Source organism: Alligator sinensis, unplaced genomic scaffold (genome assembly GCF_000455745.1).
Source record: "Alligator sinensis unplaced genomic scaffold, ASM45574v1 scaffold1322_1, whole genome shotgun sequence".
Taxonomy (NCBI): Eukaryota; Metazoa; Chordata; order Crocodylia; family Alligatoridae; genus Alligator; species Alligator sinensis.
This window is the reverse complement of record NW_005842116.1, coordinates 249,533-265,279: the sequence shown is the minus strand read 5'-3', so window position 1 is coordinate 265,279 and position 15,747 is coordinate 249,533. Positions and strand designations below refer to the sequence as shown.

At 45.8% G+C, this 15,747-nt stretch overlaps 1 protein-coding gene across 1 annotated transcript; it reads right to left on the bottom strand.

The window, feature by feature from the left end:
* Positions 1–5,153: 5,153 nt before the first annotated feature.
* IL10 (interleukin 10) lies at positions 5,154–10,401 on the bottom strand. The gene is made up of 5 exons (XM_006024784.2): positions 10,243–10,401; positions 8,772–8,834; positions 8,080–8,232; positions 6,669–6,734; positions 5,154–5,496 (listed from the first exon to the last, which is right to left on the bottom strand). Exons 1-5 carry the CDS (start codon positions 10,399–10,401, stop codon positions 5,404–5,406), a joined length of 534 nt encoding a protein of 177 aa, XP_006024846.1. The 3' UTR covers positions 5,154–5,403.
* Between the last annotated feature and the right edge of the window lie 5,346 nt (positions 10,402–15,747).

The following is a 15,747-nucleotide window of genomic DNA, read 5'->3' as shown; positions in this document are numbered from 1 at the left end:
AGCTGGAACCAACTTCCAAGGGAAGTGGTGCTGGCGTCTACCCTGGGGGTCTTTAAGAAGTGGCTTGATGCCTGCCTGGCTGGGGTCACTTGAGCCCAGTTTCCCTCCTGCCCAGGCAGGGGGTCGGACTTGAAGGTCTACAAGGTCCCTTCCCACCCGACTTCTATGATTCATTTCACACAACCCTGCTTCACAACGGCTTTCTCCTCTAATGCAGGCTGAAGGCAGATGTCAAAGCCTCAATGGTTGTCATGAAACAGAACAGCCATTTTCCAGCCAGTGCTAGCATCTTCATGCAGATGGGTGGAGAGGGGGCAGCAGGGACAGTCTCATCCTCTCATTTCACGGCTGGGAAGCTGAGGCGCAAAGGTTTAAGTGACTTGCTCAAGTTGACAGACAGCAGCTGTGGCAAAGCTCAGAGTGAAACCCTGATCCCCGGGGCCCTACGCATTTCCTCTCCGTGATCTCACCCCATGTGCTGCCAGCGCCCGCAGCCTCCATAGCAAGCGTTTGGCCGGCACCGCAGTCTCGGCACTAGCACGTTTGTTTTTTGTCTCTCCGTCTCGCGGCACGTGTGAAACAGCATCACCTGGAGCCCAGGCACCCCGTGAGCACCTGGGAACTGAAATCCACACCCGACACGAAGTGGCTTTTGATTGAGACGCAGATTAGGGGAGATGACGGTGAGCGGAGAGGAAGGCTTGAAGACAATGGTGCGGTGATTCTGGTTTGATGTAGGTGTCGTGAGTCATATGGAGGACTTTGGAGGGTGCTTGAAGTGTGTCACTGGTGCAGCCTGCCCTTTTGCAGCTCTGCATCTGAATGTAGAGGGATGGGCGAGGACCTTGCTATCTCTGAAATAGCCTCTCTTAGAAGCCTGCCCACACATGGCATGCAGCAGCCGCTCGATAACGGACATAGCCCTGTCCCCTTCCTCCACAAGCAGCATCCTGTTTGCCCCAAAGGCGGTGCAGAGTTCCCTCCGGGAGTTCAACAGTGCCATATCTGAAGCCTTCTGAAGAGGATATGTGCACGTATCTCTGCATGTGTGCATGAGATGTGTATGTGGTATTATAAACGGTCCGGGACCTCGGAGCTAAACACCCTAAACTCTTTGCATGCCCTGTTTGCAGAGATCTAGCTTCTGATTTTCCCCATGCTGTGGCCAGGGCCTACCCCTTATTGGTTTCTACTACCAGCCAACTGGTTTCCTTGGCTAGGGATCTTGCCAAGGTCAAGCTTTTTTTTCTGTCCCTGGCTGAAGCTCAGAGGTTTGGCTGTTCATTCCTGTCCTGCAGCCTGCCACACTCTGATCTCATTGAGCAAGCAGCTCTCTGCTCTACAGCCCTTCCTTCCCAAAAGGCTGAAAGCAGTGTCTCCATTTTCTTCTGAATGAAGCAAGTCCTCCGGTATCAGGTAACTGGAAGTCTTTTATCTCGCTATAGCAAGAGGCATCCTAGGTTGCTTCCTCCCTGTGGTTACTTTAACCATAGTGACTGTGTTTTACTTGAAACACTGACCACAATTGAGCTGACACAACCCTTTTTCCCTTTGCAGAGGACAGAGTGTACAGTGCCTGCAACGTTCATGCAAATCCACAGGTTTCTTGATTGGGAGTTTCTTGTCTCTACGCTGTCAATAGTGGTTGCAAAGGCTTTAATACATGGAGGTGCAGAAAAGTGCCTGGAAAGTTGAAATCACTTTTGAGAGAGGTCAGATTATGCCAACGGCCAAGGAAAATGGATTCATGATGCTGCCTCCAGCTACGGACAATTCAGCTCTGCTATGGTATCTCAGTCCTACCCTCTTATATCCCAACCTCCCAGGACTGACTCTCCTATAGCCTGCTCAGCAAGCCTCGGGCTTACGTCCCCTGCTATTCCATGCTGGACATGGATATGCTTCCGATAACTCTTGTTGCACTTCAAGCCTGGTGTGCAAAACCTTAAAGGCAATGCGTTGCCGTCTCTACTGCTTTGTGTGGGGGTTTTGCTGCCCGGGGTACAGCTACAAAATGCTTAGCATTTTGGGTAACCCTGGTTGAGAGAGGAATCCAGACCTCCAAGGCTGAGAAGCTATTGAACTTAACCCAGTGGCTTTCTGGTGCCTGAAGAGATGGACCCGTACAGCAGGAGGCATGTCAGTAAAGAAGCAGACTAGTGGCATCTGCTTGGAAAAAAGCTAGGGGGTTTTTGCATTCAAGTTGGAGCTGCAGTAGGGCCAGGGGTATTCCTGCTGGCCTGGCCACACTGCCTTCTTGGTATCTGAGAAGCACAGTCTCAATGCAGATTTGACTTAAAAAAAAGAGCCTATTAGGTCAAACACTGTGCTGTAAGCCGACTTGAAAACTTGGGCCGGGGGCCCGTAGCCCACTAAGTTTCTGTGGGCTGCCACGGTTGGGCAGCGGCAGACACCAAGTAATCGGCTAATTGTGGGGGACAACCAATGAAAAAAGGAAGTGCCAGTGGGGTCAGAGGGCTAAAAGTAGTGTACGAGTGATCTAGCACTTACTGGTGCATGGGATTGTCTCGCTGACTAAAGAACGCTCCCTTTCCTTGTTGTCATTTTCTGAAATGACGCAGGAAGGAAAAATCCTGGAAAGATTGCTGAGTGTGCTCTGAACTTCAGCTTTAATGCCAAAATACTCCATGTTAGTGAAACTGAAAGTGGCTAGAAACTGAAAGTGAAATTGGATTGAGACCCGCAAATATCCGAGGTTGAATGGAGGCGTGCAAAATGAAGTTTAAGAAATGTGTCCTCTTTAGTCATCTGTGGGTTTGCCATTGGCACAGGTAGAAATAATGCTTGTATCTTGGTATGCTTGTGTGTGTAGGTGCTCTTTGGATTGATGGGTTCAGATGCTGAGTATGGGACTGGGCATTGTACAGTACCCAAGGAAAAAGGAGTGCTGCTTTTCTTAAGTAATATTATTATTGGCATTATGCTGGTGCCTAAAGGTTGGAACTAGGATCCGTGCCTGCTGTGCTGGCACTGTACACCAACATAGTGAGCAACAGCTTGTGCTCCAAAGACCTTATAATTCAGGGAGAAACAGCAAGCAAACCAAGTGCCATTGTCCCATTGCATGTATGGGGAACTGAGGGATGGGAGGCGGGGTGGGGTGAAGGCCCCAGCTAGAATTGATGGGGCTTGAATGTATGCTTAAAATCAAATAGCTGTTCAAGTGCAGTCCTAAATAGGGTGGGAAGAAGGGGATGGGGTTAAGCCTGTGCTTCAATGTTTTTTCACTTGGCTAAGGTCACAGTAAGAGTTCCTGATTCACCATGTTCCTGTAATCATTATGTGTGCCCCGCAGAGAAATGGCTACTGTCAAGGGAATCTCTCTCTTTCTGTCCTCCTGGGTACCTCTATGACCAGGTGCCCCAATGGGAAAAAGTCAGGGAAGACAACACAATGTTTGCAACACCAGAAATGACAGATGCTGTTTCTTATGCACAACTTTGGGTTAATATGTTGAGAGAGCAGGACAAAAACATGTCCTCTTTTATCAGACCTTTATTAGGCAACCGAAAAGATGGATTCTGCATAGGCCTACAAATAGGTCACTCTCATGGATGTGTCAACACAAGGCTTAGCGAAGCACGGGGCTGCAAACGGCATCCCGTCTTGAGGAACTGAAATTGCAGCGGGCTAAATGGAACTGTTTGGTACGGTTCCTATAGCTGTAACCTCATTGCCCAGGTCATGCTCTACTACACCACTCAAGTCAAAGGGAGGGGTTTTTTGGGCTCAGGAGGGGTTTAATGCAAGCATAGGCAGGCTTTCAAGGAAGCCTGGTTTAAATGTTATATTTTGGTAACCAGATTCTGTCCTTACCCTCCCTGTACCCATGCTGAGATCCAAGGGGCTCTGGATAAGTCATAGCAAAAGTTCATAGATTCACAGATTAGCTGTTTCTCAGTCTGGGCTGTAGGGCATGCTGGTTATATCCATTTGAATAACAAGTTCCCCTGTGATACAATCTCCCGGTAAGAGAGATCCCCTCTGCCTTCCATCAGATTAGATCTCAAAAATAGTCTGAGAAGCGTGTATGTGTATTTCTTTCTCTTTTATTAAAGATAAGTTACAAAGCACGGTAAAGCAAATGATAAACTGACAGTGTTTCACTTAGCATGGAGCATCCTGATGCTTCTAAATATTAGAACCGAGCTCCCCAAAATCATTGCATTTGCTCCTTGCCTGGCAACCTCGTTCGCACAGCGGGTTGCACAGGAGCCCGTGAGCAAAGGCAAAACAACTACTGAAGTGCAGAGAATAAAGAGTATCCTGGAAAACAGAACCCACTGTGGTTGTAACATGTCTACTGCAGCATTCGCCTGTTGCAACCTCTCATTCATAAAGTTTAATGTAAAGCAAAACCCCAACCCGTGTCAGTCCCATGTGAAGCTTCATGCATTAGAATGCAAATTACCAGATCCACCTTAAAATGGTGGGTAATTAAATTATCTTCTCCACTCACTAAACCAACAGTGAGCAAAACCCATTCAAAGACTGAACGATAGGACACAATAGCCTGATTTTCAGAGATGAGGAGCATCTGCAAAGCCCATTGACTTCAAAGACATTTATGGGGACTCAGCAGCTCTGAAAGTCATGTGATAAATAGTTACTAGCAGTCATGAGAAGTTCTATTAGAACTAAAATAGTTAATTCCAAATACCGTACTTTCTTATAACAGTGAGCTAGGATTGAAGCTGAGGTCAGGAAGTTGGATTAATCACAATGTATTGCTTGTTATATCATCCCTGGCGTTTCTAGTGAATTAAAAATTTTGAACATGAACTATCCGCCTCCATGTTCCTTTTCGCGTCAAGCCGACAGACAAAAAAGCCTTTTCAGGAAAGAGAGGCTTGGGTTTTAGCTGTGATTAATTTTCTATTTTAAGATGGGAAATTGTTTTGACACTTGAAAATAATCGGTTCCCTATCCCAGATGCACAACAGAGGAACCGTGACAGGGTTTTGATTATGAATAATTAGGGGACAGCACTTGAGCACGTACTGGAGTGCTTTGCTGGATTTAGAGCTGGGGGTCTCCTGAACAGGAGATCAGTAGGGGTAGGACTTAGGGGTACCTACCCCTGACTTCAGAGGAGTTACACCAGGGATGAATTTGGCTCATTGGCTACCCGCTCAAAAATGCTTCCTGAAATTCTGCATGTCTGGATATTTCCAAGCTGATAATACAAATTGCACAGCTGTAAACCATGCAAAAATATCAAACAATAAATAACAGTTTAAAATTACATTACGTTTCCCTTTAAACAAATATAAGCTATCTGTAAACATAAACATTGAGGTATTGGAGGTATTAAATATTACAATGAGACTTGATTTAAATAGCAGTTTCCCTGTTGTGGAAGGTGTCAGACTTTGGCAGGTGTCACTTTCCGATCTTCATCATCAAGTATTCTTCAATGTAGTCAATGAAAATGTCAAATTCCCCCATCGCCTTATACATGCCTTTCTTGTGTAGCTGCGGGACAAGGGCAGAGACAAGAAATGACGTGAGCATGGCTGAATTTGCAGATATTTAACAAATTACAAGGTAAGTTAAAGCAGAAGAAGCCTATACGCATAATTTTCTGAGTGCACAGAAAGGTTAATAAGAATCTTGTTAACTTGCAATCAATGCCTTCATTGCCTACACTTCTTTCCTTTGACTGACTGTTCGTGGAAAGCAAACACAAACGGGGGTGTAAAGCCCCCCGGCAAATTTGTTATGGTTTGGAAAGAAGATTTGCATATTTTTATTGCATAACATTCACCCAGTTGCAGTATGAATCATAAGCCCTGTATTTGGACAGTATGAACTCAGAGACCCCTGACTGACTCCTTGGTTGTATAATATGCCCTAGAGAAGTGTGTTTGGAGGTCAGGCGGCGTGTGTTCAGCACGATTCCCTGCGTCGGCCAGCTTGCAAGCTTTCTGGCTAGTGACCAGTGCAGTTACCTACCTATTTTCTGCAGCCCATGCCACCAGAACATCTGGGAACCTCTGTGTTTGCTCTTGCAACACCCCTCTGAGTAGGGAAGTGGTGTTCAACCCCATTTTCAAGATTGGGGAACCAAGGCCCAGAGATTGCCCAAGGTCATGCAGGAAACGTGTCGCAGAGTGGGCGTGGGACCCATGTCTCAAGCCTCAGGTTAGTACTTGAATCGGTGGACTGACCTCCCTTTGTAGCAGCTATCTGTTCTGTGGGGTCAACCCGTGCTCAGACCATAACAGGAAGGGGGAGCTCTCTTTCAGTTTGATTCAACCTCCCAATGCTTTGAGGCTGCTTCAGATATCATGTGAAAAATCTTAACCGCTTGAGTCAGAATACAGGAAGAGGTTCAAGAAGCCCTTTCTTTTATGGGAATTCAGGATTTCCAGCACCAGTCAACACCAGAAGCCCAAAAGCAAACACCCCCAACACTTTTCCTGCTTTGGACACAGGTTGTAAAGGTACCGAGCACTGGTTATTTAATTGCCATAACCTCATTTGAACTGAATCGGAACTGAAATTCTGGACAGTCACGTAGACGCAATGCTTTTGATTTGCCAGCTTTGCACGCTAGAGCTCCCTTTCCAACTGCAGTGAGGGACATACTGACTTGACTGGGATCACGGATCGCTCCCAAAGGACTTGTGTGATGGGGAGCTTACCGTTTTGTACGTTTCCTTGATCTGCTTTACGGTTTGGCTCCTCTTCTCACAAGGCAGGAATCTGTGCTGTAAAAGAAAGCAAGAAAGGATTTCAAACTAAAGAGCCTGCTGCAGGGCACGGCACTGTAGTGAGCCACGAGCTGAGACTTTGGGTATCCAAGAGAAGCAGCTCCACCCCAGCTGTTGTTGCACTAAGAGATCTTTTGGAAAGGTGGAAAAGCAAAAACAGTTGCTTATTCCACTTCATCTTCCCTTCCCCTGTGATGGCAACCTCCCCCCACTCCCCTTACCTGCTTCCCTCCCTCAACTCTCTTTGCTTTCTTTTTTTCTATTTTCTTTCTCTCTCTTCCTCCAAAATTCCCCTATACAAACCCACCTCAGCCCTGTGTATCATTCAGAGTGAAATGTCTGTGACCGAAATGAAACTGGTTTGCTGTTTAAAAATAAGATGGGTGTCTCGCCTAGCAGCCCCTGGCAGGTGTTTGTATCCTCTCCCCTCCTCTCTTATGTCACTGTTTGACGTTTTAGACCGCCAGCTCTTTGGAGCAGGAAGTATGGCTGCCTGCTTTGTACAGAGCCCTATGCAATGGTGTTTGGGTACTGGTTGATGTCTCAGGGTGCAAATAATAATTGCACATAGAAATGTTCCCCATAGCTCCTTGCCTCCTACACTGCCAGGTTTGGGCTCCGTGCCAGATAACAGTCCTCGTGAGCTGCTCTAAGGGACGATTCTCTCTCTAGGCTGCAGAGTCTGAGGCTGGCTGTGTAGAGTTGCTTATTCACTGAGTCATTTTGCTGCCCGATGACACACTTAGGACACCAAAAGCAGGCAGTTTCAGGAGCTGAAGCTGCGTTCTGCTTAGTTGTGCCTTCTCAGCCTGTGAAAGCAGCTCCTTTCAGGTAAGGACTTCACTTGGACCCTTTTTTGAGTTGGTATTTATTCCAGGGCTGCTGACTGCCATTTAACCATGAAGAATTTCTTCTAAAGCTTCCTATTTGAATAATAACATCTGAGATGCCAGAGGTTAGAAGAAGCCATTTGGTTCACCTGATCTCGTATATTCCTCAGCTGCAGTGATCTGTATATAGCGATACCTGCCTCGGTCTCTCTGGTTGTGAGTGCAGGTTTGCCTGCCTTTCATCACACCAGGGATTAGAGCAGTTTAACGCCTGTATTTCTAATGTGCCTGTTGTAATGTGAGCTGTCTTATCCCGTGTTTGCTTGCAAAACACTCCAGCAGTGCAGGGTTAGGGTACCTTGGCAGCATATCTAGGGCATCCCACATGGCTTTGGCAGCAAAGGGCCCCATCCCTTCCCTGTGGGCAAGTACAAGTTTCGTGCTGCAGGTGCTCCTGGCTATGCATTAGCTTCCTGGAAAGGTGGGAACCCCCCAAGTGACAGGATACTCACACAGCGCTTCAGTGTGTGCCTCAGGTCCAGCAGCTTGTTGCCAATAGTGTCTACATGCCGCTCAATGCTCTGGTCGCTGCCTTCAGCCTTGGGTAAGACTTCCTCCAGGTAGAACTGGATCATCTCTGAAACGGACTGGCAGCCCAGCTGGCCCTGGAGGAAGAGGCGTTAACTGCATTAATGCCTGGTCACTTTCTGGGAGAAGAAATCTTTTAAATCATCATTGGAAAGAAGCCTCCTTCTGTTATATTCGCTGCTCAGAAGACTAGTTTTACAGGTAGATAAAAGCTAATACAGCCCTTTCCCACCATCCTCCCCATGCAGTAATTCAGGGGCAGCAAACATTGTTATCCTGCTGTACCGATGCAGAGGTAAAGCAATAGGCTCAAATCAACATCATAGAAACCAGGAGATCCTGGCTTCCCCCATTCTCTGCTCTGACCCCAAGACCGCTCTGCACATGGAAACAGCAATGGGAGTGACTATCTTGGGTGGATGCTGGGCAGACAAAGAAACAAGCCAGTCAAATACTCCTAGATACAACTGATCCATTGCACCGTCCAACAAATGCACCCTGACATTTGGATCTACTTCATGCTGTCCTTTTGCTATAATAAAATCTGAGTAGATGGGCAAAGGAGGAAAAGCAGACTTAACTGAGAATTCATCACAGTCCACAACAAAAATCTCACCTGGAAATCTTTTAGTAACTCATCTTGTAGCAGTAGGATGTCAAGTTCATCATCTTTGTCTTGCTGTGAAAGAATGCAGGAGAAAGGTCAGCTCCTATCCAGGTAGGCAGCCTTACGTATCTTCATTTTTGCTTTAGAAATGCATTGTACTTTCTCAGACTGGCTGGTTTGCCTGACTGCATTATCTCGTTAAGTCAAACACTGGAGATATAAAGTATTTCCCCTGCAGGATTTGTGTACAGCCTACCGCTAACTTTCACATCCTGATAATCTCTAACCCGTGTCACGGGTGCTTTGGTGGAAATGGTCTGAAATGAAAAGCTGGGAAGAGAAATAGTCGTATCCTTGGGTGATTTCTTTTACACGTGCTTAATTTCATTAGCCTACATTTCAGCCCTACTTGATTTCTTCTGACTTCAGACAGTGTGCACATGGCAGTACTGCTTGCACAGCGCATCATACCTTGTGTTTCAAGTAGGTGGAAAATTGTGCCAACCACTTGAACTGAATTGCTTACTCGATCTGTCTAGCGAATGTATTTATCAACACGGTGCATTGCTGCTCCAGATAGAAGAGAGAGAGATAATAACAGGTCTTTAAAGGGGGTCACCAGCTTCAGCATTTCTTTCAGAGACTTGTAGCAAACTTTAAATCAAAGCCTTAAGTCCCTTAAACCTACCATCCCTTGTGTTAATTTGGCTGCTCAGACAAGCAATGCCATTATTTTGAATTTTAACTGAGATCCATAGCATCTCATTTTAATTTGATGTTGTTAATATAGGTGCTTTAAAGAGGAATTTAGATGCATTCAAGCTACTGTACAAGCACTGATTCAGTGCAGACCCTTCTCCATGCCTGTTTTGCTCAGCTTCACCAAGACTTGCTTCATTGCAACTCTCACCCTAAAGCTCCCTGGAGCAGTAGCACCAGCTTGGAAACCTTTCCACAGGCAGCATTTTTTAAATTGGATGTGGAAATGGGTGCTATAATATGCAGAGCTTCCCTGGTCAAAGAATGCCTGGCTCAAGCTTTGATGCCTTGGTGTATTCTCTCTCCCAAAAATTAATTCTGGAGTCAAGTCTTTTCATCCTCCTCCATCACTGACTTCAATTCAGTGGCACCCTCTTAGGTTAGAGTTGAATGTAACCCTTTCATTAGCAGTATTGTATATTCTGCAGCAGATTTTTTTTTTCCCCTGCAATATTAGCACGTGTGGAAATTCATTGTGAAAGCTTTTGCTTTTGCTGTCACTGCAACAAGAAAGAAAGTGCTGCAGTTTTTCTAACTTCTTAGCAAGCGATGAAATTGCACTACTTAATTCAGTCACAGACAGAAGCACAGAACCCAGCATCTAAATCTCTTTTTGCTCAGAGGAAGCTGCCTTGTGCATCTCTCTTGCTCTAAACCAAATCACTGAATGTGCAGAAGGAGTAGGTAGAAGGACAGAGAAGCTGACAGGTGTCATACTCACAAAAAAGTTCTTGACTTGATTAAATTCTGTCCGCAGGGCGTTGAGCCTTCGCAGCAGGCTGTCACCAACTTGTGTGCAGCTTTCTTCTGGCAGCAGGCAGCTGGCACGCTGAAGGCTAGCAAGCAGGACCAGGCTAGCGAATGCAGTGAGAAGTTTCATTTCTCAGCTGAGTTTCTTTCCTATTGGTCCAGTTATCAGTTGAATTTCACAAGAGGCAATACGCAAGATCTGAATGCCTTCACCTTGATGGAGCCCCTGTTTTATACTCTCAAAACATCCTCTCAATTTCCTTTCCCATTTCCTGAGGAGTAATATTGGGGTTTTAAGTCATTCATTAAAAATGTCACTTGGGTTTCCCGTCAAGAGGTTTCCTGTGTTCTGACCCCCTCCCCCCCAACCCAGCCCATCAAATCTTTTTGTGCTTAGACATGGCATTTTTTTACATTAGCCACATTTAAATTTACAAGAAGTAAGCAAAGAGGAAAGCTTGAATGGTGATATGAGCTTTGAAAGGTGCTGCGTGGAGTTTACTTCTGCATTCTCACGGGTCTCTTCTATTTTTAGGTGAAAAGACCTTATTCTTAGGGGAAAAAGGGTTTCTATTTTTAAATCTCTGTAACACACTTACCTCCTTTATATTTTCTTCTAGGCCATTAACACCATAAAAACTCCATACAAATGTGGCACAGGTAAATAATTCTCCCCCCACCCCCCCCCACCAAATAATCAAGAAGTATGAGTTCTAGTAGTTGTCTTTTTCCAGCTAAAAAAGAAAAAGAAGAAAACTTTTCATCAACTAGAAAGTCCTATGAAAAAAATAAAGGAAGGAATAAATAATACCTTATCTAGGATTTATGAAAATGAGTATTGGGCAATTAAAAACCCCATGGCACCCCGTGCCAAGAATAGGGATGTTGCCACTCATGTTCTGGTTACAGTGCAGCTTGTGCAGCAATTTGAGCTCTGCTAAAACTCCCCTTTCTCCATTCAGATACCAGAACCACATTTCTACTGTACGGGCTGTTCTTTGCAGTCCCCCGCTTCACTTCTCTTCACCCTCTAATACAGTCCATCATACAGGTGACTCCATAGCAGGGGCATTGGAAGAAACTCTCCTGTCTTGTTGCAGGCCTATAAGCAATAGATAGCAATAGTCTTCTCTCGGTCCAAAGAGGCTAGTGCCTGACACTCCCATAATCTGCATCGTGTTAATAATACCTAGCAGTTATCCTAGTTTGAGCCGAGTTTAGGGTCTTGCAATTGCCTTCAGCAAGTGAAGGGTCTTGTCAGGGAGTATTCACATTGCCAACACTTGAAATTCTGTGTAGAAGAGCATTTGATGAAGAGGTTTTGAAGACGAATTTGATGAAGAGGGTTTGATGAAGAGGCTTGTAAAGAGCTTCTGGGTCAAAGGGACCGTAGAAAGATCATTTGTTCTCATGAATTTCTCTTCAAAGGTTTTCCCCTCTTTCTGCACTTGAAATAGAGATGCCCTCCTTCTTTAATTTCATATTAAGATATTTCATTTTCAACCACATAACACTTGGTTTCTTTATGGTTTTCAGCACAGAGTGAAAGCGTGCTGCCCTCGTAACATCGACATTTTATCCACTGCCACTCAGATGGTGACTTAGGCATCGGTGCAGGAATCAGTCTGGACCTGACCCTAAAAATGGTTTAAACCCTCAGCTTGGGAGAAGAACAGATTTATCTCTAGTGGGTGCCATGAGCTGGGCTGTTTCAGAGTTGCCTGCCACTGGTTTCATGGATGTCTGAAGCATGTGGATCTGCTCTGTCACAGGAAGATATGGAGCACAGGTCTGATGTGGTATGGCACGACCTACACTCATAGCGTTACAGTTCAAAACGATCTGTATGTACCTCAGCCACACATTATGTCTCCAAGGCATGGACGGTTGGAATTGTGCAGATGTCTGATTAGACTGAAATAATGGGACTGGCAATATGGGACCTACCCTAAGTTGGACCCAGACAGATGCATGCTTTTCCCTATTAGCTTGACTTCCGAGAGGATTAAGGAATGCCCTCCCCCTGTTGAAACCACAGAATCATAGAAAAGCTGGAAGGGACTTCAAGAGCGTGTCTAGTCCAGCTCCCTGCTGGAGGCAAGATCATCTCTGACCAAAACACCCCAGGCAAGTGCTTTTGTGTTACTTGAATATAATCACTCACAATCTGTGGGAAAGGCGTTTGCATAAATCTGTCAGGTGCATTTAAGAAATTCCATTTTCTTTCAATCAGCAGTCCAAAAGAAAAAGGCTATCTTAATTAAGGACTTTAGGGCTAAATGAATCCCTCTAGTGCAGTAAGTGCAGCTATACCAGGGATCCATTTAGTTAAGAGGCTGAATGTCAGGCTGCTTTGCAGGTATCGGGGCTCTGCATTTGGAGTATCGTCTCTGAGAGGAGTAACAGATCTGTTTGTGCTCACCTGAGGACCTAAATATAGGATTTGCCCACCTTGTGGAAAGGGTACCCTAGCGCACATGATTTTATGACATTAAGCTCTGGTTGATGCCACAGAGAGAGCCCAGTTAAACTCTCACACGCCAAAAGAAATGCAGGCTCTTGGTTTTATGAAATGCTGGGGAAGTTGGTTAGCATTTTGGCTGCTGACATGTAATTTTGCTTTTAATCTGACAAAGCTCCAATTCTGGAAAGAGCATTTGATGGCCATTTTGCATTTATTTTTTAGGAACCTATGCAAATTAGGTACAGCCGTGGGGGCTCCTGGGAAGTACTGATTTGGGATCCTGAATTTTGGCCATCCCACTCTGCAAATTTAGGAGATATCATGGCTCCAGTGGCAGAGCAGCCTATGCATCACTTAGGGTCCTTTTCATCAGAGGAAGTGTAAGTATTGCTTTCTCCATTTCGCCAAGGCGCAGCGAGAGCCAGTGACGTGCCCCAGGTCAAACGCAGTGTCAGCAGCAACTCCAGAACTAGGTTTAAACCATTTTGAATAGCCCACGTACAGCTGAAAGCCCAGCGCTTGCGGGAGATGAGCAAGATGACCTTTGAGGTCCCTTCCAACCCTGTGACGCCAAGGCTGTGATCTTGCCTTGCACTCTCATGCACAGACCCCTGTATCGCTGAGGATCCACGATGGTTCACAGGGAGGGAAGGCTTCTGTGCAGGTAGAGAAGTCTGCTGACATAGACCTTGTTGTAGGGATGAATTTAACTCTGTTTCTTTCACTGCTTAACATGTTTTCCCAGAGACCAGACCCACCAGTACCACTGGGGCTCCAGAGACTTGCAGCAAGCAGCTTCAGCGCTGCTGGCGCGAGGCATATGTGACAGAGGTCTCCTATGAACTGGAACAGCTTCACAGCCGAGGAATAGCAGCAGTGCTGCAATCCCCTCCGATGGATTTTGTTCTTCTTACTGAGCTGAGAGCTTATCACTGAGAGGTTTCTTATCAGGACGCTGCATGTGTGGCTCTAGTAAGCTGTGTGTGTCATGGGAGCCAGTGCTATAGCACAAGATTTTGGGGTTAACGTGTGCAAGTGGGCGATGTGTGCGTTCACATTTCTGACTTGACTTAGCCCTATTGGGTTTCCTGGAAGTATACTAAGCCTGGGCAGGCAGCTTGGCGCTGGCTGTTGAACTGAGGTGTGGTTATATCAAAGTATGAGAATTATCACCACAGCCAAAGTAAAAATAACCACTTCAATGCTGAAGAGTCTTCCTCTGACACTTCTTTACTTTTCCATCTTCCTCCCAGGATACACTTGGGTTTTATTTAGCTATGTTATGATGACATTAAGGGCTTTTAATAGCAATTTAAGCATCCAAGAAAGAGAAAGTAGAAATCACTTTGGCATTTTCTTTTGAAAGGGCATATGCTAGATTCAAGCAGTTTGCCCTTCCCAAATCACTTCACCTCTTTGTGCCTCAACCATCCGTCTGCCTCCTTGGGTCTCCTCAGCTAGTTTGTACTGGCCAGCTTCCCCGTGTGCCTTACTGCAAAGACTGGATATGATGATTATAATTTAAGGTTACTGTTTGAGCAAGTGAAGGAAATGCACCCTGAGGAAGGAAGAGGACTGCTTTGGTCCCAGGACTTGTGTGACTGATCAAAATACTGAAATGGAGAAAAGGAGAACTGCAGACAGGTAACTCCCTGCTCCGGGGAAGGTCTGCCAGCCCATCTTGTCCACTTTTGTTTCTTGTAAGGTCGCTTTAAAAGGGGCATTTCTAGTGATGCTTCATCTGCATCATCTCTGGATTATGTCATGTACTTCATGCCCATTTTTCTTCTGACGCAACAACGTGGTTCCTTCTCTCTCACCAGCAGACATTATGAGGAACCTGACCAGGAGACAGAAGAGAGCATTGTCTCAACAGCCTGCTCATATAGGCAAGCTTTTAGAAGTGATTCACGTTACACTTGGGTTACAGAAGTCGCTTAGTGTGACTTGGCTAACGTCAGTACCCGACAGATGTAAGCTGACCGCTCCGGAGCATGTCCGCACGGGATTTTGCTCTGCTTAGATCGTTCACTTATATGCATGCTTCTAGGTTAAACCAGGTAGAGTTTCAGATGGAGGTAGCTTCTCAGAGTTTGTCCACACAGTTATCTACTGAAATAACTCGCCAAGCACACTGGTGACCGTCTGTGTGTATGGACAGTCTTCCACACCATAAGGGTTCACGCAGCAACTTATATGAGAATACCAAGAGGCGCAAATTTGTTACTTCAGAGCAAATATGCACAGGGAACAGCCATAAAGAATGCATTTCCTGTCTAATGCTTGCTCCTCTTCCCTAGAGACCCTGTGTGCCCAGATCCCCCCTTCCCTTGGATCAGGGAGGAACTGCCTAATTTAGTGTCATGGCTTCATTGCACAAGGTGATTGAGAGATGGGCTTTTGAGCTGGTGTGAATCCCAATTGGGCACCACCAAAATCTTCATGACTTCTGACTTCAGTTGGGTGGTGATCTCTAGCAGGGGCCTCTTGGGGTGGATAGGAAGGTCAACATTTTCTCTTCAGCTGGTATAAACTTACATAACTCCACTGAAATCAGTGGAAAATGCTTGCCCAGGCATTTTTGCCCCTCCTCCCTCTTCACACTTCTCTGAGCAATCTTTAGCTTTCCACAGCGTCAATTCAGGTTTACATCAGAGTAACATAGGGGAGAGCTTGGCCCTTGGCACTTCCCCCTTCCCTGCCCAGCAGTCTGTTTTGATTTTGTTTTCTGTTGGTGTGTATTCCAGGACGACTGGGCTGTATCCATTGTATAAAGGAAACTGTGTCCAGGCACTCATGCGGCTGTGTTATGTTTACCTGTGTTTCCTTTTCGCAGACGATGCATCAGAGATCTTGACGGTGCAGTTTCAGTCTGACTCGTTCTTGCTTACTGCTGTGGAAATGCATTCACCGTGCACTACTACAACATGGATGCATGAATGAATGAAGTACCTTTTCCTAAAGAGTGTCCGGGGAGTGGGTGTATCTCTGCACCTTTAGGAAACAACTTTT